General features: G+C 44.9%; 1 protein-coding gene across 4 annotated transcripts in view; it reads left to right on the top strand.

Annotated features, from left to right (window-relative positions):
- Positions 1–26936, top strand: part of DOCK5 (dedicator of cytokinesis 5) — a 271412-nt gene that overhangs the window by 132003 nt on the left and 112473 nt on the right. For all 4 annotated transcript variants that reach the window (XR_004539947.1, XM_033950084.1, XM_033950083.1 and 1 more), the window contains exons 14-20: positions 2636–2760; positions 6226–6324; positions 10384–10456; positions 15081–15184; positions 16105–16285; positions 18586–18683; positions 23081–23170. Coding sequence is in view for 3 of the 4 variants with exons in the window: in XM_033950084.1 (XP_033805975.1) it covers positions 2636–2760; positions 6226–6324; positions 10384–10456; positions 15081–15184; positions 16105–16285; positions 18586–18683; positions 23081–23170 (770 nt within the window). In the remaining variant the exon portion in view is untranslated. The remainder of the gene's footprint in view (positions 1–2635; positions 2761–6225; positions 6325–10383; positions 10457–15080; positions 15185–16104; positions 16286–18585; positions 18684–23080; positions 23171–26936) is intronic.

Here is a 26936-nt window from a genome sequence, read left to right on the forward strand (position 1 = left end):
CACACAGAAGCAAAAGAACCATCAGCCTGTCCTTTTACATAAAAGGAGAATGAGGCAGAGAGAGGAGAAAAGTTGTGTGTGGCGCAGTAGTTAGAGCTACAGCCTCAGCACCCTGAGGTTGTGGGTTCAAATCCCATGCTGCTCCTTGTGACTCTGGGCAAGTCACTTAATCCCCCCATTGCCCCATGTACATTAGATAGCACGTGAGCCCACCAGGACAGACAGGGAAAAATGCTTAAGTACCTGAAAATAAACCACTTAGGCTATAAGTGGTATATAAATACGTAAATAAAATAAATTTCCAGCTGGACCATTTATCCAGGTAGATAGGTTTTGGAATTTGCCTTCTTTGGGTAAACTGTATATAAAATAAAGTTTAATATTTACCTATATGATGGCCAATTATGTTATAGAATTGTTATAGGAGGTGTGGCTTTGAGATGATCATGGCTATTGAGATTATTAGACTCTTAGAGGGGTGCCAAGGGGCTTTGATATTAATTAAAAGAGGCCCAGGAGTAAAGTTTTGCCTAGGGCATCCAATTTCCTTTCTTCATGGCTCCTTTATACTTTCAGCTCATTTGAAACCCAAGCCTTCATTTGCAAGTGTGCAAGCATTTTTCCTCTTACTTTATAGCCCCACTTCCCTTCCCTATAATACATCTAGTCTGGTCATTGTAGTTACAGTCCTTGGCTGGGAAATATGCATTATTAGGTGTCGCTATTAAGCAATGACTGTTAACTCTCTTCTCTCAGGGTTGCAAGCTGTGCAGTATCACCCAGGTGACTCACGCCCCAATGTTCTAAACCTACTGTGCATTTAATGATCGATGTTAAACCAGTTCTGACTGGTTTAACGTCAAAATATTTTACTTACCGATGCACATAATGGCTCATCTCGGTCTTTTTCATTCTTTCATAGCAGCCTCTAACTCTGCTATGTAAATGTAGTACAACAAGGTTATTAATATTAAAACAAGCACTCCAGGCGATGTTCTGACTTCACCTTGAGATGCACAAACTGAAGCGCTGACTTTTTACACCTTAAAATTACCGACTGATCCGAGGTGCCGGTATTGTTAAAAGCGCATCTCAGGTGTGTGTGTCTAGAGCTGGGGCTGGCAATAGCATGACATGGAAGGATACTCCAATACCTGGCAGATGTAGCCGTCATATTTCTCATTAAATTTATCCCATATGTTTCAGATACAAATAGAACAGTGGTTTCAAACTCAAACCCTTTGCAGGGCCACATTTTGGATTTGTAGGTACTTGGAGGACCTCAGAAAAAATAGTTAATGTCTTATTAAAGAAATGACAATTTTGAATGAGTTAAAACTCTTTATAGTTTATAAATCTTTCCTTTTGGCTGTCGTAATAATAATATTGTAATTTGTAGCTAAAGAGACACATGATCAAGAAACTGTTTTATTTTACTTTTCTGATTATGATAAACATACCGAGGGCCTTAAAATAGTACCTGGCGGGCCGCATGTGGCAAGTTTGAGACCACTGAAATAGTATTACCAAAGGGGGAAAAATATGTCAAAATAGCAAATGAAAAAGCACATGTGTGTTAAAACTGTATCTCGAGCACGTGTGTGTCTTATGCACATAGATTGAAATCTGCCGATTGCATAGTTTGCTGGTATTTCTCTGCCTTCTCCCCTCCATTCCCCTCCATCCAGTAGCATAGGCATGCCTATGATTGGCACATGTGGCATGCACATATTTATGCTTCTTTCTGTGGACTAAACTGCACGTCAGTTACTTTTTCCAACAACTGAGTAGATGGGATTTCCGTGGATCTCCACAAACCTCATTTGTATGCGAGGTTCTTTGAGCTCCACTCGTCATTTTGAAATCATTAAATTTACCAGCACTACAGCAACCCAAGGGATTTTAATGACAATTTTAGAGTATCGGGACCTTAGGGAGCAGAAGGCCCATCTTGGGAATCGAGCTGGGGACCTTCCACTTGATTCATTGTCTGTTCTCTCTGGAAGGATTTGGAGGATTATGTGCTACTGTTTAGGAGCTGGTGTGAATTGTTGGCTGTGTCGGAGGCAATTTCTCAATATGGGTTAGTTTTTCACATACAATGTCAGGCATGAACCTCACTCCAAAGCCAGGGCATGTAGAGTTTGATCTCAGTTTCTCTAATTTACTGCTAACATTCACCATAATACTTACATTGCGCCATTTTTATGTACCTGTATCAATTTCTTTTTTACTTAATTTAATCCTTTGTTATATGTTGGTATCATTTTTTGTTTTTGCTCACCTTATACAGAGGATTTTTTTAAAGATATGTTATAAATATATGAATTAAACTTGATAAGTATGATCTGATATGGAGTGTTGTGATATACAAGTAGATAAAACACTTTTTTGTTTGGCTGACCTTATTTTTTGTATGTCTGTGTCACATTCTTTCCTAAGTGGTCTTTTGTTATCTCTCCCCCAGGAATCTTGACCAATGGAAGTAATGACATTTCTTAAATTACTAGATTCTTTGTAAAACAGTAGATTGGTATTTTTGAAGCTTGGTAGACAAAAGATTTAGATCCACAATGGAGTATATTGAGAACATTCTCAAATGTAATAACGAATCATGGTAGTTCTGTGGTTACAGGTGATGTACGCAATGATATTTACGTTATTCTGATGCAAGGAGAGTTTGACAAGGGGAAGAAGAAGACACCAAAGAATGTAGAGGTCACCATGTCTATCCATGAAGAAGATGGAAGCTTGGTAGAGGTATGAGCAGAAAAGAGTTAAATAACTTTCTTATTCATTACTTTGTGCATACCTTGGGACATCATGATATTTTGATACCATAATTCACAAAGAGAGATAGATTACTCCTGCTTTTATGTACATCTGTTAAAATATTGAATTATAAATACACTAGTGTTAAAGCCCGTTACATTAATGGGTGCTAGAAAGCAGCCCCCTTTCCCTCTCCCCCTCCAGTTCCTCCCTGACTGTCTCTCTGTGGCCCCCTTCTGTCTCCCCTCCCCCAAGCAAAGCTGTCTGCCTCCCAAAACACCCCCTCCCCCCAAAGCAGCCTCCTTTCCCTCTCGGCCTCCAGTTCCTCCCTGACTGTCTCTCCGTGACCCCCTTCTGTCTTCCCCCCAAGCAAAGCTGTCTGCCTCCCAGCACACCCCTCCCCCAAAGCAGCCCCCTTTCCCTCTCCCCCTCCAGTTCCTCCCTGACTGTTTCTCCGCGGCTCCTCTTCTGGGTCTCCCCCCCAAGAAAATCCTCCCAGAACACCCCTCCCCCAAAACAGCCCCCTTTCCCTCTCCCCCAAAAGTTCCTCCCTGACTGTCTCTCCGTGGCCCCTGTCTTCCCCCCTTCCCCAAGCAAAGCTGTCTGCCTCGCAGCACACCCCTCCCCCAAAGCAGCCCCCTTTCCCTCCCATCCCACAGTGTGGCCTGCTCCCTTAGTCCCTTGCCACCCCCTTCCGCGGTTCCGAGAAATGTCCTTACTCCAGCAGGGGCCGCAGCACTCTAAACACGCTGCTTCGCGGCCTTCTACTGGCCTGATTTGCTCTGCCGTGTTGGGCAGAGCAAATCAGGGCAGTAGCAGGCCGCGAAGCAACGTGTTTAAAGTACTGCGGCCCCTGCTGGAGTAAGGACGTTTGTCGGGACCGCGGGAAGGGAAGAAGAGCGGCGGCAAGGGACTAAGGGAGCCAAAGGTAGGGTCGGATGGAAGGCTGAACGGGGGTTCGGGTGTGCCGGGGAGAGGAGCGAAGACGCCGACGCCGACCTTTAGTTCTGACCAAAGTTAGTTTTTAAGTTGTAAACTGCGGCAGCGGCTTCTCTCACGATCCCTGCCTGTGTCGGAAGTCTTCTCCGACGCAGGTGCGGCTCGTGAGAGGAGCCGCTGCCGCCGCGACTTAGAACTTAAAACTAACTTTGGTCAGAACATTACCTTGGGTTCTGCGATCGGGTCCTGTTTGGTCTGCCACTGCCTGGAGGAGCTGAAGAGCAGGGAGTCCCGTGTACAGATTTTCTGCCGGCCAGAGAGAGAGATTCGCATGCATGCGCACTCCTACCTGCGGTGCCCTACATCTCACGGAAAACGGACGCACGTAGGTGGGAGTGCGCATGCGCGGCTTAGGGTTTTATTATATTAGATGTTGGCTTTTCTTCCCCACTGTTTACACACTTATCCCCAAATTCTACATAGGTCTGTCACCTTTGGGTGCCCCAGGCAGATGTATATGCAAATTAATTAGTTAACCAGATATCAACAATTAATAACTGGAGTTAATAGGCATCAATTTGGATTTGCACGCATATCTGGCCTAGTCGCTGTTCTATTACATCTGCGCCTAACTTTTCTAGTGTGCAGCTCAAAAAGGGTGTGACCATGGGAAGAGTTTGGGAGGATTAGGTGACATTCCTAGAAGTTAAGCGCAATGTTTGGAATATTGCCATTTGCATTCCCTGCTGCCATAAATTAGGCACCAGCAGGCATAAAATTCAGGCACCTTAAGGTTGACATGAAATATGCGCTAAACTAGTATTCTGTAAAGGGTGCTCAGTGTACCATTTACTGAATCCGACCCTGGACTTTCAAAAGATATGGTAAAATTCAGGTGCTTGAATATAACAAGGAAACCCCCAAATAGCATGACTCTGAGAACCAGGTATTCAAAAGGTTCACGCCTCCTTATCAATTGAGAGCCATTAAATCAAACAAATACCAAATTGTGACACAGACCCACCTCTTTTACTAAGCTGCGCTAGCGTTTTTAGCACACGCTGCTGATTAGCGTGCGCTGCCCCCCGCGCTATGCGCCAAGAACTAATGCCAGCTCAATGGCGGCATTAGCATCTAGCGCGCGCTAAAATCGCTAGCGCAGCTCAGTAAAAGGAGCTCAGAATGATACGGAAAATACTAGAACAAGGGAATTTAGGTCATTAAAAATAGGCTTCGGCCCTTCTCTCTCTTCCTCCTTCAGCCTCTTCACACCTACACACCCACCCATTCAGGCCCACACATCATTCATTCAGGCAGGACCTGATCAGATCCCTTCACTTAGACACGCTCACTGAAGCTGCTTTGTAACCAAGTTATGCTCTATATTAGTAATAAGCCTATTTCTGTATAATATACCCTTTTCCAAACCAGTCCTGGCTATTGTATTATTATTTTGCTAACAACTGCCTCTGAGGCCTGGACCCAAAAAGCCTAGAAAAGCACAAAAGATTACAAATGCCAGTGCCTGTACACAGCCTGGCATTGAATATTTGAGCATAATGCTGCCACTGGCCAAAACAATTATGACTCCGCTGACACCCCTTAGATTGTGAGCCCATGAGGGACAGATAAACTATCTGTATGTAATATGTAAATTGCTTTGGTTGTACCACAGAACAGCAGTATATCAAATGCAGACACTTGCCTTATGCGTGTTCTTACTGCATTTGCATGCCTGCAGTTTCACCAGGTTACTGGCTCTGTAATTGTGTGTGTGTAATTATTAGGTGCAGTGATGCCAACTTTGACTGGCATTCTGCAATGACATTTGGGCACTCAGATGCCGTTATAGACTAGGCGCTCTCCGCACAGTACCGGTGTGCCTTAAAGAAGGTGTCTACATATAGAATTGTTATCTCATTGTATATCCATGACTGTTGTGTGATTTGGAGACAGACGTTATGGTTTGTTTGTATTACCAATCAACAGTGGCGTAGTGAGGGTGAGAGGTGCTCTGGGCAATGGCACCCCTCTTCCACTCTCTTCTCTGACCCCCCCCCACCCATCTGCTCCTTCCACGCCCCCTCCTGCCACATGCACACGCCTCTTCCCTTCCCCCGTACCTCTTTAATGTTCCCGGGACAAGCAGCTACCCCCAACCTGCTGCCCATGCTAGCGCTGGCTCTTCCTCTGATGTCACTTTCTAGGTGCGGGTTCAGAAAATGGCGCTGGCGCTGGTTGGAGTGTCTGTTCATGCCGCAAACGTTAATGAGATATGAGGGAAGAGGGTGCGTGCGCAATAGTGGTGGAGGGGGGTAGAGAGGAGGGTGGGTTCCAGTGCCCCCAGCAAGACGGCGCCCAGGGCAGACCGCCTCCCTCCCTACTACGCCACTGCTAGTCAATATGTTGTATAACTTCCTGTTGCTGGAACATACTTGCCAATGTTTGGTTAAAATGGTCCCAGCTTAATGATTTTCATAATGTGCATTCTCTTTACTCTACCTCTCCCTATAGAAAGCCATTCATCCTGGTGCTGGTCATGAAGGCATTTCTGAATATAAGTCTGTGGTTTATTATCAAGTCAAGCAGCCTTGCTGGTATGAAACCATCAAGGTGAGCATTCTTTCGTTCCCTTTCTTCTGAAGTAAGACTAATTGTAATCAAATTGCCAAGGCCAAATAACAGAGATTTCAAGTCTCTCTTCTTGCTTAAGCATCCTGCTGCCTTTCTGGGTTGAAAAAGAAAGTTAAGAAATAAATGTAGTGTATTATATAACTAGGGGGTCTAAGGAATTGTTAGAAGATTACAGAGCCCTTTGCCTTAAGGCCACTGAATCCAAACTTTTCTTTATTTTATTTTAGTGTGTGTTGGGAGGGGGCGGGTTTGGAGAGATTTGTGGGCCACCTTGCCAAATGATGGTCAAGTTGGTTTACAGCATTATTCAAAGATAGTAAGTTTTTACCTAGGAGATATTACAGTCTTAAGGGGTAATTTTATAAAATGGTTTTTTTGTATGTATGTATATGGGTAATCACAAATAGTCTCTGGTTGGTGCTAATCCGGCTGATCTCTCGTACGAAGAGAGACTGAACAAATTGCAGCTCTACACTCTCGAGGAACGTAGGGAGAGGGAGACATGATCAAAACATTTAAGTACCTCACGGGACGTGTCGAAGTGGAAGATGATATTTTCTTTCTCAAGGGACCCTCGGCCACAAGAGGGCACCCACTCAAACTCAAGGGCGGAAAATTTCATGGCGACACCAGAAAGTATTTCTTCACAGAGAGAGTGGTTGATCATTGGAACAAGCTTCCAGTGCAGGTGATCGAGGCAGACAGCGTGCCAGACTTTAAGAATAAATGGGATACCCATGTGGGATCCCTACGAGGGTCAAGATAAGGAAATTGAGTCATTAGGGCATAGACAGGGGGTGGGTAAGCAGAGTGGGCAGACTTGATGGGCTGTAGCCCTTTTCTGCCGTCATCTTCTATGTTTCTATGTTTCTATCTATGATAATAAAATCGGTCTTAAGATGCATTAAACCAAATGCTGGTGTGTTGCCAAAATGGTGGAGAACCGAATGGTAGGTGAGACCCTACACTGTCCGTGTTTCGGCATATGAAGATGCCTTTCTCAGTGGTCCACTTGATTTGTTGAAATATCATAAGACGCCAACAATAAATTTGAGATTGCACGTAAAATTTTAGCACATATAGGACACCCTAAATTCTGCATAACAGTCAGTTCATTGTGTTCCTTTTCCACTTCTAGTGTAGAGAAGGCCATTTTATCCTCTCCCAGCTCTCAGTTTAAATATCCGTAACCTCCAGGGAAATACACACGCACAAATTTTTTTAAAAGGCAGTACAGAAAAAAATTGCGTGACGCTGGGAGGCTGAGCGCACCTGCCAAATAAATCCACCAGGATGTTTAAAAAAAAACACCCAATTGGGCAGGAAAATCAAATCAAATCAAAAAATCGATTCAATAGGCTGAATCGAATCAAATTTTTTTTTCCTGAATCGGGCAGCACTACTGCAAGATGCCAGCACGTTTTTTTAACATGCGGTAAACATGTACTAGTACTTACTACAGTTTAGTAAATGGATCCCTAGATGCACAAACTTGCTATTATAGAATGATAGCTTAGAGTCTAGATTTTGGATTCCTTAGTTCTAGTATCCTTATAGAACTGTTACAGTATTTTTTAAAGATGCCTTTAATACAAGGCACAATCATGGCTCAACTGATGCTCCATTCTTTTCCTAACAATTCCTACTATTTTTTTTTTGGGGGGGGAAGCTACCAAGCACTGAACTAGAATTTCTTTTGCTTTTTCATTATAGATCAGAAAAATCTAAAATAACATTAAGAGAGGAATTATAGGATGGGGGAATTCATCAAAGGGCGCTAAGTGCATTGGCGCAAGCTATTGTGATTGTGCATGCCAAGATACTTAGGGGCAGATTCTGCAAACCACGCTGTAATTGGTGACGTCTATAAAAATGGTGCCATTTGTGTGTCAATCACGCTAAGGAGGTGTTTGCAGAATTGCGGGTCCCATTAAAGGTAGACACTGGTAATGTAGACCAGGGTTTTAAAGGCCTACTTTACCGGTGCTTACCTTTGATGGGGAATCATGCTTAATGGCGCCTAAGGTCATTTCTGGACCAAACTACGCCTACTTTGATCTTAGGCACTTCTGTAGATGCAATTTGGGGTACCCCTTTTGTAGGTGCCTAAATTTTTTTTAAATTAGATTTTAATTGGTTTTGATTTAGCGTAGCCAATTAGTGCGCCAATTAAAACAATTTAGGCAATGGTAGAGCTATGCTCATGTCACCCCTCTCCTTAAGTCATTTCACTGGCTCCCTATCTGCCATCGCATACAGTTCAAGTTCTTATTGCTGCCTCTCAATATCTCTCCTTGCTCCTCTCTCCTTATACACCTCCCAGAGAACTCCATTTCTCAGATAAGTCACTCTTAGCATTACTCTTCTCCTCCTCTGCCAATTCCAGACTTCGTTCCTTTCATCTAGCTGCCCCCTATGCCTGGAATAAATTACCCGAGTTTGTCCACCAAGCCCCTTCCCTTGTTTAAAAGCAGACTGAAAACCCACCTTTTTGATATAATCTTCAATCCATAGCCCTACTCCTCACTGCCCTCCAACCCAGCTAGCAGATTAACCAGTCTCCTTAACTGTGTCCATGACATCCTTTTTGTCTGTCTTGTCTGGTTAGATTGTAAGCTCTTTTGAGCAGGGATTGTCTTCTTTGTGACTCTGTATAGTGCTGCATATGTTTCAAGTTTCATTTTTTTTTAATATACCGACCATCGACGTGCACCTGGCCGGTTTACAATGCTAAAAATGAAAGGTTAAAATAAATTTTAATGTGTGGGGGGGGTGGAAATGTGAACATTAAATAGACAAATTACAAATACGAAAATGAGCTTGAGGGGAAAGGGGGCGGGGAAATTAATAATTATATCATTAAAAACAAATTAATTAAAGGGAAGAGGGGGGAGGATAAAACACCAGGAATGGGGATCGCTTCTTAAAAGCAGTTCATATTTATTTTGCTACCTTTTGGAAAGGAAATAGTTAGACGCTATGGTATGCGTCTGGTAGCACTATAGAAACAATTAATAGTAGTAGTAGTAATTATTAATTCAGTGCAGAGGGGGAGGGGAGAGAGGAAATAAGTTCCCCCCCTGTGCTCCCACAAAAATTGAATGCTGGCTATGCCCCTGCTGTATATAAGAATTTAACTTTAGCACCTAAAATTGGCTGTCTGTTGTAAATACAGTGGTACCTTGGATTACGAGCATAATCCGTTCCAGGAGCATGCTCGTAATCCAAAATGCTCGTATATCAAAGCAAGTTTCCCCATAGGAAGTAAGGGAAACTTGCTTTGATATGTTTTCACCACCCACCTTCCCCTCCCCCCCCCGAGGCCAGCAGCGCTGCTCCCCCCCCCCACGAGAACCGGCATTGCTCCCCCCGAAGGCCCCACCCGTGACCTGAGGTCCCCCCAACCCACCCGAACCCTCTTCTTACTTTTCTGAAGCCTCCGCAGCGGCACCGGCAACAGCATCAGCATGTCCTGTGCTTGGTGCCGGTGCCTGAAGATCTGCTTCCTGTGCTGGGCCTTGAGAGTTCACGTTCAACGTGAGAGTTCACGTTCGACGTGAACTCTCAGGCCTTGAGCATGCGCACATGCTCAAGGCCCAGCACAGGAAGCAGATCTTCAGGCACCAGCACCACGCACAGGACATGCTGGTGCCGGTGCCGCTGCGGAAGCTACAGAAAAGTAAGAAGAGGGTTCGGGTGGGTTGGGAGGACCTCAGGGCGCGGCAGAGGGGATGCCGGATCGCGGGGGGGTGGGTGCCGGTTCGCAGGGGGGGGCGCTCGCAAATCGAAGCGTGCTCGGTTTCTGAGGCGCCGATTTTGCGAATGTTTTGCTCGTCTTGCAAAACACTCGCAAACCGGTGCACTCGTAAACCGAGGTACCACTGTATTAGACTTCCACTTATTACCAGAAACTGTTACTTAGCTGATTTTGTACGCTCCTAGTAATTCATTGTTCACATACACAGCAGAGCAAATGTGAATAATTGGCATACTTTTCAGAGTGAGCTGTTGATTCTGGTTTTTGCTTACTGTTTTCAGGTCTCCATTGCGATAGAAGATGTCAGTCGCTGTCATTTAAGATTTACTTTTCGTCACCGATCATCTCAGGAATGTAAGTACAAATGGTTAAAACATTTACAGGTCAATATAAAAAACCACTTTCATAGTCAGCATAATATTTTTCTACAAAATACTCTGTGCTAACTAATGGATACATTTTGGTCAAACACCTCAAATTTTGCAATGTTTGTATTAGTTAGCCCCCAGATCTTATTGTATTAGCGATACTGTGTGCAGTATTTACATTTTTTATTTGTATATTTTTGTACCCTGCTGTGATGCCATATAAACCACCCAGCGACATATCACGTTTTAATAAAGAAAATGTATTCATATAAAATTAGGAGATGCCAGAGGTTGGACAAAAAATGTATTCAGTCTTTATCTGGATAATTTTTTGCATTTAGTAGAATTACAGCAGTACTAGGGGGGAAGTTTTCAACGTGGCTACTGTTAAGATGGGCTATTTTACCACTAACCTTTGCTATTGTATCACAGGGTCCCATTTTATGCAATCAGACCTAGGGGACATTCGATGAAGTTACAGGGAAATACTTTTAAAACCAATAGGAGGAAATTTTTTTTCACTCAGAGAATAGTTAAGCTCTGGAACGTGTTGCCAGAGGATGTGGTAAGAGAGGAAAGCGTAGCTGGTTTTAAGAAAGGTTTGTACAAGTTCCTGGAGGAAAAGTCCATAGTCTGTTATTGAGAAAGACATGGGGGAAGCCACTGCTCACCCTGTATTGGTAGCATGGAATGTTGCTATTCTTTGGAGTTCCGGAATTTTGATTACTCTTTGAGATTCTGGAATGTTGCTATTCCTTGGGTTTTGGCCAGGTACTAGTGACCTGGATTGGCCACCTTGAGAACAGGCTAGTGGACTTGATGGACCATTGGTCTGACCCAGTAAGGTTATTCTTATATTCTTATGCTTTATTAGGTCTTGCTATTCTACTGTTGCTAACTAGCAGATCACAGCAGTAGACAATATAATACTCAAAACAAAAGACAAGAAAAAGAACTACAATATTGTTGATAGGAAAGAGCACAGCAGTCGTAGCCAAAAAGCATTCACTCCTTAGGAAAATGGGGTGGGGATAGTGGAGGATAGTAGGAGAGAGTAGTGTTGGGGGAGAGCCAAAACACGGGGTGAGTAAGGAAAGCAGTGGAATATCAGCATACTGTCCCAGGTTATGACATTTTAGGTGGGGGGCCAAAAGCTTGGGTGAATAGCCATGCCTTTAGAGCAGATTTTAATTTCTTGAATTACTAACTAGCTTAACAGAAACTAGCCTGTCTTAACAGCACTCCATGTTGATAAACTTTTGCCCTTCAATGGGGTAAGTTGTCTATTAAGGGCCGGATTCTGTATAGGACACCTATATTAGGCACTGCTTGGCACCCTAACCAAGGATAGCAATGCCTAACTTTGGAATCCATGCACAACTTTTTTTTTTTTAATGGTTTAATTGGCGTGGTAATTGACTGCACCAGTTTTCAACCAATCAAAAAAAAATTAAATGACGAATTAAGAGTTCTACGCGGAACTATTAGGACGCCTAGCTAGGCCTAAGTTGAGGCGCTCTTTGACACCTAACAACACCTACCCTAAAAGTAGGCATGGTTAGGGGCAGAGAATAAATGTGGTTGACTTAGGTGTCCAAGAAAAACCTGGCCTAATGTACCGGCACCTATGTCTAGGATGCCTTATGACGCCTAGGTGCCACTAAGCGGGATTCTATAAAGGACACCTAGCAATTGATTGACAATTACGCGGAGCGATGCCTACAATATAGGCATGCTTAGACACTGTTTATAGAATCTGGACTTAACTGCCTTGGGTTGAACTTTGGTTAAAGGAAGACGGTATATATGTTCAATGTAACATAACATAAACATTAACATAAACATTTAAATTTAGGACAGCACATTCAGTAGTTCTAACTAAAATGATAGGGCCATTAAATATCAGGAATAAAGGTAAGTGCATAAATCAGTCACTTACCTATTCATGGTGGCTATGGGGCTCAATATTTCCCATTTGATTTTTAAGCATTGAGATGCTGGGACCTCATGATCTCTTCTCATAGGCGTCGGAACGTGGGAGGTCACAGGAGCCATGGCCTCCCCAAAAATTGGCAGTTGCCGGTGGGTGCACGCCCTCTCAGCCACCTCATGGTGCTGTACTTTTCAGCCTTTGGGCAGCCGCTGCACAGCGTCAACAAGCAGGCCTTCCCCAGAACCCTTTATTCTGCTTCCCGGGAGAAGGCCAGTTCGTTTATGCTGCATGGCAGCTGATCGAAGATTTAAAAGTACAGCGATGGGAAGAGGTGGGTGAGGGAGTCAGGATCTGGTGAGACGTCATGCCACAGGATTCTGCTGGGGCTAGGGTGGAGCTCTTAGGAACCCCCCCCCCCCCCAAACAAATAAAACAGTGTTTCGCTACCTATGTTCTTACAAGTGCTTTAGTCCACAGCACTGTTAAGGTCTTGAAGTTCCATTCAGTGATGGCATTGACCATAAACCATACTTAGAAGCCAGACCAATAATAGCAGTAATAGCAGAAGAGGGTTGTCCACAATGGCCTTAGACTTGAAACCTCAATTCTGTGACTTCATAAGATTCACAGTGTGGAGAACATTTCCTACTTCAAATTTGCAATTGACATTACCATCTTTAAATGGACCTGCCCAGATGGAAACAGGAAATTACAAAATTATGTTACAGGCATATATAATAATATATTCATTAAAAATTCTACACATAATTTATTTATTTTTTTGGGGGGGGGATTCACTTGTGATGTAATCAAATCAGGAACACAAAAACAAACCTTATCACATTTTTCTAAAAAAGTTGCTGATTGCAGTTATGGATCTACAAGCATAATATAAATGTATGCCCCTCTACCAGATAGATCAATAGAAGGAGGTAGATGTCATTAAGAGCAGGGTGCTTTCCGCAGACTGAGTATAGCATGAGAATTTCAGAAGTTCAGCCACAGAAACAGTTTAGAGTTATGTGCTAATGAACTGCCAGAGAATTTCTGTTTTCAAATACTTGCAAACATACTGGGGTCAACATTCTGCTAAAGGAGTTATTCCCTAACATTCAAAGTCAAGGTTATTTTGAGTCAGCTAAGCTGATATTCAGCACTTACGCAGCCATGGTTTGCAAATAAAGATAGGATAGTTTTTTATGTGGTACCATTAATCCATTAAACCTGACCACTTAAGGACTGAATATCATCACTTAAGCAGCCATGTGCTGGATCTGCTCCTGGAACCAGTGGCGTACTAAGGGGCAGATCACCAGGCGCCATGTTGGTGGGGGCGCTGGCACCTCTATGCCCCTCCACATCACGCTCACACCCTCCCTTCACTGCCCCTATACCTCTCTAAAATTCCTGCCAGCATGAGCAACCACCCTAGCCCACTGCCTGCACCAGCTTGGATCCCTCTGAAATCACTTTCAGGTCGTGGGACCAGGAAGTGATGTCGGAGGGAAAGCCAATGCCAATACGAGCAGCAGGCAAGAGAAGCAGCCTGCGCCGGCGAAGATTCAGAGAAGTACAGGGAGGGGAAGGCGCATTTATATTATGCCCCATATTGCTTCTAGATCCATAACTGCAATCAGCAACTTGTTTACAAAAATGTGAAAAGGTTTGTTTTTGTGTTCCTGATTTGATTATTTTTTTAATTAAGTTGGGCCATTCAATATCATCATTTGAACCTTTATATTGCAATTTCAGAACTCTAATGCTATTAACACAATGCCAGGGCAGCTAATCTGTCCATCCTCTGGTGCTCAGGGATTGTGGTCTAGGACAAACCAGAGAATTTCTGACAAAACATGTAACCAATGCAGCTGAAAGGTTTCCAGTTATACTGTTAGGCTTATGCTTAATCAGTCAGATCCTCAAATACAGGAAGTCCCCTTCACTGAGGGGGACAAAGTTAGAGAGGCACATTCACAGTATTGGGATAATTGAGAGAGATTTTGCAAATTGCTGTGCTGGGCACTCCCTCAGTTTCCGTATCAAGGTGAATCAAGGCCTCTCTACCTTTGTTCCCCTCTTTACTACCATCTTAAGTTTATTTTTTGTGGCCTAGGTTGCTAGATGCTATTCACACAGAGAACAAACTCTACCTCGTCTTTGAGTTCCTTCACCAGGATCTGAAGAAATTCATGGATGAAGCTTCTATTAGTGGAATTCATTTACCTCTCATTAAGTGTCCCTTGAGGAAGGCATATAGATATGCCCGAAACTTGGATCCTTGTTGGGACAAAGCACCTAAAGAATAACGATACTGTTGGTTGGAAGGATGTCTTGCTTGCCTTTCGTTTTGTTCTTTTGGCATAGATTTTGGAAATTACAGGGCCATATTAAAATAAGTGCATGACACCTTGCTGTGGATTTTGTGACTCAGCTGAACACAGACAAGTATATAAACTGGACTAATGATTAATTATATATTTGATAGCTACAGTATATGCTGAAGTTTCACTCTTTATTCTGAGGTCCATTGTTGTTAATTATTTTGCCAATATGATGTAGTGGTCTTTTCTGCTTTTGCGCTAGTGGGGAGTGATTTATTTTCTGTTCATTTTTAGTTCACTGCCCTCTGAGGATTTATATATTGTATAGGCATTCATGATTTTCTATTCCTCTGCAGCCAGAGATAAGTCTGAGAAAATATTTGGCATGGCCTTTGTCAAGCTGTTGAATACCAATGGTACTACGCTTCAAGATGGCAAGCATGATCTAATTATACACAAGGTAATTGGTAAAAGGAATTGTAAAAATACCCTTTTCTTACCTCTTTCCATTTTATTTGGATTCTTTCCTGCCAAGTTAATGACTTCTATGGGAATATAAATCAATATAGTTAAAGATCTTGAGCCATATGTTGCTTTCTTTTGATCCCAAGTAAATTTAACGAGTTATCTTTGTTGTTACCATGATTCTGAGAAATGATGGATAGCCTAATGGCATGGTGTTCAGGATCAAAGTGAAAGTGAATGTTCTTTTAAATATTTAGGTTGCATGGCAGGTTAACTTGTGGTACCAATAATAATGTTTATATTCTTTAAAAATAAGAGGTTTCTTACACTGAAAAGAGGATTCTGATTGATGCACTAAATTCATTTAACCTGCATCCTGAATATGTATATTAGCATATGGTAGAAAATAATGTAGTATAACAGAGCATAACTTTATTCTTCTATACTGCTATAATCAAACAATTTCTAGGCGGTTTACACAAAAGAAGGCAGGACAATCAGCAAAATACAATACAAATAATTAAAATACAACAAGTTTCTTAAATATGTTCAAAGTAAAATTTTGTTAACAGTAATATCCACATTTAGTAAATGAATTTATCAAATAACGCTGACTTAATTACTTTTCAAAATGCATCATAAGACAGCATAACTCCACCAATACAATTACCCCACCAGGACTGTATGAGCTGTGCATTACACATCTGTAGCATGGAGTTTATCCTGTAGGCAGAGATAATTAATGCCCTAAGTATATGTATTCTCTATTGCTTTATCTTTCTGTGTGTCATTTTCGACTCAGTAAATTACCTGTATGCGCAACTGAAGAGTTAGAGGTTTGCATTCTCAGTCATATCCCACAGGCCATGTGATTACATTCTTTGCTCTCACTGAAATTGCATGTTTGACTATCAGGGTGATAATAAGAAAATAGAAGATGCCAAGTTATACCTAGCTCTTCCTGCTACAAAGGAAGAGTTGGAAGGGAAGGACAGCCATCCAGCCAAAAACTTACATCACTTGACCAACTATGCCTCTACTAAAGACAGCTTTCAAATTGCAACTCTTATCTGTTCCACAAAGCTGACACAGAATGGTAGGTAGCTGAAACATGCAATGTAGAAGTATGAGCCATATATAGAGTACTGCTATATATTTTTTTCTGTTGTAAAGGAGGGCCATCGCGTTAATGCATGAAAACACCTTGCTGCTTACCAGCTCTGCTTTTATGTCTGACATCTGAAGTACTAACTAGCTTATGTTTGCTTCTTCACCCCTCTGTCCTTCTCTCTGTCTCCTAAAATCTATTTGGCAGAACTTAACAGTTTCAGAGCTTAACTATTCTCTAAGTGAGAAAAAATTTCTTCCTACAGAGAAATATTTTTAAAACCAATAGGAGGAAATTTTTTTTCACTCAGAGAATAGTTAAGCTCTGGAATGCGTTGCCGGAGGATATGGTAAGAGCAGATAGCGTAGCTGGTTTTAAGAAAGGTTTGGACAAGTTCCTGGAGAAAAAGTCTATAGTCTGTTATTGAGAAAGACATGGGGGAAGCCACTGCTTGCCCTGTATTGGTAGCAGGGAATATTGCTATACCTTGGGTTTTGGCCAGGTACTAGTGACCTGGATTGGCCACCGTGAGAATGGGCTACTGGGCTTGATGAACCATTGGTCTGACCCAGTAAGGCTATTCTTATGTTCTTATGTATATAACTGAGGTAGGTCTCCAGCCTGGAGTTAAGGAGTTTTATCTCAATTACAGGGCGTGATCTGGGCCCTTGGGCAATAAGGGTCATGGGCCCCTAACCACTTATCAAAAGTGATTAAACTAGATGAAGGCTAGTGGTGAGTGGGTCCCCTATTATTGCAGACCCTCGGGCATTACCGTATTGTCCCATTGGTCATTCCAGCCCTGCTCAGTTGTGTTATATCATATGAAACTGCATAAATATCCAGAAATGAAGATCACGTACCTTGCCTCTTGAAATTTAGTTACATTACATTAGTGATTTCTATTCCGCTGTTACCTTGCGGATAGTTACAAGTATTGTCTGGTAAGGGGGGTAATAGTTTTAATGAGGTGAAAAATGGTACACTACTGACCAACCACTTTTCAAGACAGGGACCACATGGATGTATGGATAAGTTATCTGTGTATCTTTATATTCAGCCTGGATATCTGTTTCAAGACTGCTGTTTCTGTGTTTAGGGTAACATGAATGTTATCTGGATATCGCCTCTATCCCTCTAATTCAGCGTGCCAAAAGTTAAGTGGCAATTTGGTGTCTAACTTTTGGCAATAAAACAAAAGTTAAGCGCCAAGACAGAGGCAAACAGCAGTTAAGTGCGTAGCTGCACTTAGGTGCTATTCAATCAGGGAACACTTAAGTGCTTTAGCACATAACTGCAAGGTGGGGTGCACAGATTTATGGCATCTTTTATAGAATTGACCCCTAGCAGCTGTATCTCCTTCAGCACACCTCTAAACCTGCCCCAATTTATCCACATACCGCCCTACCTTCAATCTATAACTGGTTACCTAAATTTAAGAACCTTTTGCCCACTTAAATTTATAGAATATTGGCATGTATAAGGGTAAGTGTGCATTTACATAAATGGTAGGGCGTTCAGTTACCGTTCCACACTGTGTTGTTGGTTTTTTTTTTAAATCTACTATATATACTCAAATTTTAAACCAATCTGAATATAAACCAAGGTAACCTAAACTGAGGGTTTATATTCAGGTGCCCTGCCCAGCCAGATTCTGCACCCAGTCCTCCTTCTCTTTCTGCCCTGCCCAGCTCTTCACCCAGCCCCCCCACCCTAACCTGCCCTTCCCTGCTCTTCACCCACTCCCTCCTCCCTCCCCTGATGCCTTGCAGGCCTTTTTCCGGGCCTGCCGTAATAAGCCCTGGTGGTCTAGCAGTGAGCCGCAGCCAGCAAATGCCCCAAAGCCTATTCAGTCCCCATGGGCTTTGATGCATTTTCCGCAACGGCCCACGCTATTCAGCTTGATAAAACAGGCTCTATTTGCTAAAACGGCTTAGTATGTAATTGTAAGTGGGGAATTCAAAGGGAATGAACAGAGATGTGTCTTACATTTGCATGCTTAAGAATTTTAGACAAATGACACCTTACGCTGGTATTCTTTGATGGTATCTTGGTGCACAGATGCCATTATAGAATTGGCACTCAGCGCCTGGCATCAGTACGCCTAACTGGAAGTGCTCAGTTATAGAACTGCCCTCGTAGCATTTAACTGTTTATGAGCTAAAGGTTATCCATTCAGAGGGCAAGATTTTCAAAACTAAAGACTATCCCTGTAAATTCAGAAGTTACCTAGATAAGGCCCTTTGCATATTGACTAGACATTGTTTTACTGATGTTTTTGTTCACAGTTGATCTGTTAGGGTTGTTAAACTGGCGTTCTAACTCTCAGAATATTGCACATATCCTACAGAAGCTAATGGAGGTGGAAGGCGGAGAAATTGTAAAGGTAAATATACATTTTGTAACACAGTGAAACCCCAAAATATCCCTCCGTATTTAGTTAATGAAGTAGAGTTAGTGAGATTGTAAATAGCTTCCTGATTGTTTGTTATGGGGGAGCTGGATTCTTCTGGACTTTCCCTTTCCTCAGTATGAGCCTTCATTTATACATATCAGGAGCTTTTCCCCAATTTTGGGTCGAGTCTTCTCTTACAGTAATGCAACCCCCAGTGAGGAGGGTCAACAAACAGCGCCTCTCTTTAGAATACAGTGCACTCTGTCACCCATGGGTTTCACTATCACCTGGGGGAGAGGGGCCCTGATGGTGATGTCTCCACAGCACTTATAATGCCTGTGAGTGTATATCTGTCAAAATGCTCCTCGTGCGAGAGAGTAATGCTCTTAGCTAGTCAAAAGAGAGAAAAACCTAACAGCTGACAGTGCATAATAAAGTTACTGTCATGCACACAGAACCCCCATCCAACGTTTCTGTACAGATATGAAGAGGAGAATTTTTAAAACTCTCGGGCCAATATCCAAAGTAAATTATGGGCCAAATATTCAGCTGGTGGCAGTCAGTGTTTTGTTGCTGACCACCACCATTATTATACCTGGAAATTCGATGCCTGGTTATGCCCATGCTTCAGCATTGAATTTCCAAGAAAAGTATATGGAGCTGGCAAAACATAGCCTGTTGAATGTGATATTTGTCCCTTAACCAGCTATGAAGTACCACATAAAGATGTGTTAATAATGTACCTGATTTTTAAAAAGGTTTGCACAAGTTCCTGGAGGAAAAATCCATAGTCTGCTATTGAGACAGACAGGGGGGAAGCCACTGCTTGCCCTTGCTACTATTTGGGTTTTTGCCAGGAGCCTGTAACCTGGATTGGCCACCGTGAAGACTGGATACTGGGCTAGATGGACCATTGGTCTGACCCAGTAAAGCTATTCTTATGTTCTAGGACTGTATTTTATGTGGTCCTATTTATATGGTTATCTTAGCCAAATAAGGGCAGGATGCACAAAGCTCTGGCAACCCAGTAGAAAATACCAGGTTGGTAGCAATTTTGATTTGCTAGGCTATGCCCAGCACAAATAGCACGGAAGTCATATGCACGCTATTTTTACTGAGTATCCCGGTGAAAGGGGGAGGAAGAGTGCCTGGCACCTGTGCACAAGAACTGAGCAGTAGGCACAGCTCTTGTGAACAGGCTCAGTACAGTTACTGATCATGGGAGCTCTCGAGCAAGGTTATTTTTGTTGCTTTTTTTGGGGGGGAGGGGCTATGTTTCACATGCAATAAGTGCATGTTTTGTCTGAGTGTATGTCCCTTGCCTAACAGCTGTATTCTGACCATAGCAGCGGGACACACCCTCACACAGAACAGCTACCAGCAGCTCCAGACCTGCCAGAAAATTTTGCTTGGTAGGAGTTGGATATTCCCAGTTGTGCATTACAAGGAGTGCTCATTTTAATTTTTGTTTGCATTTATCTTATTCTGGGTTTCTGCAAGTTAACACATTTCCACATCTTCTTGTTGAATTTGGATGTTATCGTTAAAACAAAGCGGGGCAACAACAAACCTGAAAGAAATTAGGATGTTTCTGCAGATAGTTTATGGAATATTAAGAGTGGGGTGGTCGGTTGGGGGCGTGATTCCGATCACCCTCATTTGCATGAGGGCGATTTGTGAATCAGCCCCCCGGACACAGATCAGATCGGATCCCTCACGGATCCAATCCGATCTGTGTCCTTAGTGAATCTGGGCCTAAGTCCTTCTCTCACTGTTCACTACTTGTGAGGATCTTGCTCACCTTTTTTCCTGTTGAATAGAATATACCGTATTTTCACGCATATAACGCGCGCGTTATACGCGTTTTTACCTACCGCGCATACCCCTCGCGCGTTATATGCGTGAGCGCGGTATACCAAAGTTTTAAAACATAGTTCCCACCCCGCCCGACGCCCGATTCACCCCCCCAGCAGGACCGCTCGCACCCCCACCCCGAACGACCGCTCGCACGCGCTCCCACCCGCACCCGCATCCACGATCGGAGCAAGAGGGAGCCCAAGCCCTCTTGCCCGGCCGACTCCCCGACGTCCGATACATCCCCCCCCCCCGGCAGGACCACTCGCACCCCCACCCCGAACGACCGCTCGCACGCGCTCCCACCCACACCCGCATCCACGATCGGAGCAAGAGGGAGCCCAAGCCCTCTTGCCCGGCCGACTCCCCGACGTCCGATACATCCCCCCCCCCGGCAGGACCACTCGCACCCCCACCCCGAACGACCGCTCGCACGCGCTCCCACCCACACCCGCATCCACGATCGGAGCAAGAGGGAGCCCAAGCCCTCTTGCCCGGCCGACTCCCCGACGTCCGATACATCCCCCCCCCCCCCGGCAGGACCACTCGCACCCCCACCCCGAACGACCGCCGACTTCCCGACAATATCGGGCCAGAAGGGAGCCCAAACCCTCCTGGCCACGGCGACCCCCTAACCCCACCCCGCACTACATTACGGGCAGGAGGGATCCCAGGCCCTCCTGCCCTCGACGCAAACCCCCCTCCCCCCCAAGAACCTCCGACCGCCCCCCAGCCGACCCGCGATCCCCCTGGCGACCCCCACGACCCCCCCACCCCCCCTTCCCCGTACCTTTGGTAGTTGGGCCAGAAGGGAGCCCAAACCCTCCTGGCCACGGCGACCCCCTAACCCCACCCCGCACTACATTACGGGCAGGAGGGATCCCAGGCCCTCCTGCCCTCGACGCAAACCCCCCTCCCCCCCAAGAACCTCCGACCGCCCCCCAGCCGACCCGCGATCCCCCTGGCGACCCCCACGACCCCCCCACCCCCCTTCCCCGTACCTTTAGTAGTTGGCCGGACAGACGGGAGCCAAACCCGCCTGTCCGGCAGGCAGCCAACGAAGGAATGAGGCCGGATTGGCCTATCCATCCTAAAGCTCCGCCTACTGGTGGGGCCTAAGGCGCGTGGGCCAATCAGAATAGGCCCTGGAGCCTTAGGTCCCACCTGGGGGCGCGGCCTGAGGCACATGGGCCCAACCCGACCATGTGCCTCAGGCCGCGCCCCCAGGTGGGACCTAAGGCTCCAGGGCCTATTCTGATTGGCCCACGCGCCTTAGGCCCCACCAGTAGGCGGAGCTTTAGGATGGATGGGCCAATCCGGCCTCATTCCTTCGTTGGCTGCCTGCCGGACAGGCGGGTTTGGCTCCCGTCTGTCCGGCCAACTACTAAAGGTACGGGGAAGGGGGGTGGGGGGGTCGTGGGGGTCGCCAGGGGGATCGCGGGTCGGCTGGGGGGCGGTCGGAGGTTCTTGGGGGGGAGGGGGGTTTGCGTCGAGGGCAGGAGGGCCTGGGATCCCTCCTGCCCGTAATGTAGTGCGGGGTGGGGTTAGGGGGTCGCCGTGGCCAGGAGGGTTTGGGCTCCCTTCTGGCCCAACTACCAAAGGTACGGGGAAGGGGGGGTGGGGGGGTCGTGGGGGTCGCCAGGGGGATCGCGGGTCGGCTGGGGGGCGGTCGGAGGTTCTTGGGGGGGAGGGGGGTTTGCGTCGAGGGCAGGAGGGCCTGGGATCCCTCCTGCCCGTAATGTAGTGCGGGGTGGGGTTAGGGGGTCGCCGTGGCCAGGAGGATTTGGGCTCCCTCCTGGCCCGATATTGTTGGGGAGTCGGCGGTCCTTCGGGGGGGGGCGGGATGTATCGGACGTCGGGGGGGGGCATCAGGCTTTCAGGATGGGGACAGACCTTCAAGGGGGGACAGTGCACGGAAGTCAGGGGGGGTGAACGGAGAGTCGGGACAGCGCACGGAAAGTCAGGGCGGGCGAAAGGAGCGTCGGGCAGCATGCGCGGTATACCCGTGAGCGCGGTATATCAAAGTTTTTGTGCAAATCATCGTGATTTCTGCGCGCTATATTCGTGTGCGCGTTTTATACGGGTGCATGTTATTTGCGTGAAAATACGGTACACATTCAATACAGCTTCATATACACATTGCCCAGATTATGCCCTCGAGAATGCCTACCCGCCGACCACGTAAAATAAAGCACATACTTTTTATTCATGTATGTGGTTGTGTAACTTCATAAAAGCCCTTTTATGCATGCACACACAGAAAAAGCTTTATAAAATTACCCTCTGAAAGTTGGAAAGGTCGCACAGAGGAAAACCTTACCAGCTCATGCTCTGCTTGATTAAAATGAACATATGGAGCCTGTTCTATCATTTTGTATGTGGGGGGAACCTTTAAACCTGTATGTCACATATAGTAGCCACATTTACAAAGACTTATCCTTTTCACTGTTCTTCTGCTTAGTAAAGGGGGATTTGAATGTAATAAGGGCCTGAAGGCATGTGCAATGTGTAACCTGTATCTTTCCCTTCTCTAGTTTCTACAAGACACACTTGATGCACTTTTTAACATAATGATGGAGACGTCGGGCAGCGATGCTTATGACTTCTTGGTGTTTGATGCACTAGTGAGTACCTGACTGCCAACTTGGCCTTCAGCTGCAACAATGGATTATATGTTCCAATAGAATGCTGGCTTCAGTATTCAAAGCATTACGCAATCAGAATTGGATTCTGGTCACATAAGCACTTTGGTTTGAAATTCAGCTGCTCAGCAAATGGATAGATTGTGGTCATATGAGTGAATATTTGGCCAAATATTATCCATATTACTTGAAGAAGGGCTAGTGGCATTTAGGGGCAGGGCAAAAGTTAACCACCTCATTCTATTATATAAACACAAGAGTCTGTACGTTAGGTGATCAATCTGTGCTCACAAACTGCTTCAGAAAAATGTCAGTCACATTTTTCATCTCCTTCCTCACCAGTGGAGTATAGTGTCATCTCCAGTTTTTCCTTTTGCAAACTGAGAAGATGTGTTCTGATCTGCTTTGTCCAGTTTTATTATTTTTGAGTATTTTTCCTCCGTTTTGTGAGACTGTAATGCCAGGAGGACCCCATTTTGGGCGTTACCGTGCCTGGGAGAGGATGCAGACTCAGCAAGGGCAGACTGCAGCTTGCAAGGCAATCCCCAGGTGTACCTAATGATCCAACCTGCCTTGGGCTTCTTTGAGGTTCAGGGTCTGTTCCCCTGGGAGCCTGCTTGCCTTCTGATTTATTAGAGACGTAAGCACAGGCTGTGATGCCCCTGTGTGACTCCTGTTAGGTTTCAGGGAGCCACCTGTGTTTTAATCTCCACCTGTCACGCCACAAGGATCTGTGGGAGTGGAGTCCTCAGTCAGTGTCTATCTAAGTGACAGCCCAAAGATCTCAAGTTTTGGATTAATCCAAATGAGGAAAATTACATAAGTAAATGAAATTGCTAAAAATATTTTTTTATATTGGGGGAGGGGGTTTTAAAAATGGTCGGCCCTGGGTGTCACATACCCTAGGTATGTCACTGGGTGGGAGCCTTGGGTCCAGCCTCCTCTGAATCATCTAGGACTGGGGAACTGCATGAGGTTTGAGTGGTAGGGAGAAAATCCCTCCCAGAGACCTCAAACAGTGAAGGTGTGAAACACAGGTGCGTGGACACTGCAGAGCCCAAGAGAAGCCGGTCTGAGGTCTATGGGGTCTATGGGGGTCACCTGTTCTCCAGAAGTCTCCCTGCTGCAGAGAAAGCCGACTTCTAGCCTAGGTGACCAAGTGGAGCAGGACTTAGAGGATTGGAGGGGTAGAAAAACAAGAAGGCAGCTGGTCCACTAGATCCATCATGTGGCAAAACGAAGAAGCAAAGCAAACAAGATCCAAATGAAAGGTTTTTATTAAAAATACTTCCAGGAACACAGAAATGTGCTCAACATGGCCGCATTTTACCTATATGGTTGTATCAGGGGCAAGCTAAAATGAAAAGGAAAATAAATAAATAACACAATTCATAAAATAAGACATTCTTAATAAAATATCATTTCAAAACCTGGGATAATATATAATTTCAAATAATAAAAGACATTGAAGATAAATATAAATTACATACATTTACTTTCTATCAATTTAAAACCAAACATCATACATATGTAAAAAAGAAATAAAAATTTACCCAGCTGGTGAAATGCAAGCTAAAAACTCCAAAGCTGCAAGAACAACCGAATAAAACAATATTAAAAAGTCAGATAGTGTGCATTACAGTATTTTAGCTTCTTGTCCATGCAAGTAGTGTGTTGGCAATGTGGTTGATGCACACTATTAGAGGCAATTTTTGTTCCTCACAATGTTCCCATCAGTACTATGCAAGTTCCTCCACTCAGAGATCTTATCATGGATCCAGACAAAGATTTGTCAACTCCAAATGCCAACAGCCCTCAGGTTCCGCATCAGCACAACCTCTAAGATGTCATAGTGACACCAGGTTGGCTGCCACATTCCCGCACATTAGTGGGAGGCTGTCAGCATTCTGGAGAGAATGGGAGCAAATTTCCTTGTACTGCTGGTTCCTAGATCTTATTTGAGAAGGTCACAAGATCAAATTCTATCATCCTTCTTCAGATATGTTCATCGACTCTCCAACCAGACAGCCAGAAAAAGAGGCAAGGGTCTGTGCGATGGTACAAAGACTATTGAACATTCAAGCTATAGAACCAGTTCCCGAAGAAGAATCAGGCTCTGGCAGATACTCCATATATTTCATAGAGCCTAAGAAAGACATAGAAGACTGGAAACCAATCTTGGACCTAAAGTCCATGAATGTGGCTCTGAGAATACTCTGTTTCCACATGAAGACGGTTCAGTCAGTCATTGCAGCGGTGGCTCCAAGGGAATTCTTAGCCTCCCTAGATCTGGCAGAGGCATATCTTCATATTCCTGGACTACAGGAAATATTTGGGATTCCATGTTCTTCAAAGGCATTTCCAGTTTGCGGCTTTATCTTTCAGGTTGGCAACAGCCTCGCGTACCTTCACCAAGGTGATGGTGGTATTCACAGCTCACCTCTACTGGATAGGGCTACAAGTACACCCATACCTGGATGATTGGATGATCAGAGCCCCATCAAGGTCGGAGAGAGAGCAGACATTGCGACATTTTATATCTGGATTTTCAGAAGGCGTTCGACAAGGTTCCGCATGAACGACTACTTTGGAAAATTGAGAGCCATGGAATAGAGGGTGAAATACTCAGGTGGATTAAAAACTGGCTGGAGCATAGGAAACAGAGAGTGGGGGTAAATGGACAATATTCGGATTGGAAGAGCGTCACCAGTGGGGTGCCGCAGGGCTCAGTGCTTTGACCCGTGCTCTTCAACATCTTTATAAACGATCTGGACATAGGTACGACGAGTGAGGTGATTAAATTTGTGGATGATACGAAGTTATTCAGAGTAGTGAAAACACAGGGGGATTGCAAAGATCTGCAACATGACATAATCAGGCTTGAGGAATGGGCATCAACATAGCAGATGAGGTTCAACGTGCATAAGTGTAAAGTGATGCATGTCGGTATCAAAAATCCCATACATGAATGCAAGATGTCTGGGGCAGTACTTGGAGAGACACCCCAAGAAAGAGACTTCTAAGTACTGGTCAACAAGTCAATGAAGCCGTCTGTGCAATGTGCGGCGGCAGTGAAAAGGGCAAACAGAATGCTAGGAATGATTAAAAAGGGGATCACGAACAGATCGGAGAAGGTTATCATGCCACTGTACCGGGCCATGGTATGCCCTCACCTGGAATACTGCATCCAGCACTGGTCGCTGTACATGAAGAAGGACACAGTACTACTCAAAAGGGTCCAGAGAAGAGCGACTAAAATGGTTAAGGGGCTGGAGGAGTTGCCCTACAGTGAGAGATTAGAGAAGCTGGGCCTTTTCTCCCTTGAAAAGAGGAGACTGAGAGGGGACATGATCGAAACATTCAAGATAATGAAGGAATAGACTTAGTAGATAAAGACAGGTTGTGCAGCTATGCAATCAGCAGCCTGGAAGAGCATCAACTGCCCTTGGTGGAAAAAAATGTGACTGCTGGGGCAGTAGTGCAGCTCTCTTCCAATCTTCTTTTCCCCATCACCAAGCAGAACTACCCAAGAAGATATCCCAGCCTTCCCTCCCTGAACTTATCCCCAAAGACTCACCCGGGGGTTCCCTAGTAGTCTAGTGTCCCAAGTCTGAATGGCCTTCTACTAGTAGTACTTTGAGATTGGCACTAGGGGTCCAAGGTGCCATTTTGAACCCCTGCTGCCAGTTGTGTGGAGTGGAGGCATTACTGCTGCCCTGCCACACTGGAATACCGGAGAACCCCTAGG

Source organism: Geotrypetes seraphini, chromosome 6 (assembly GCF_902459505.1).
Source record: "Geotrypetes seraphini chromosome 6, aGeoSer1.1, whole genome shotgun sequence".
Classification (NCBI taxonomy): Eukaryota; Metazoa; Chordata; class Amphibia; order Gymnophiona; family Dermophiidae; genus Geotrypetes; species Geotrypetes seraphini.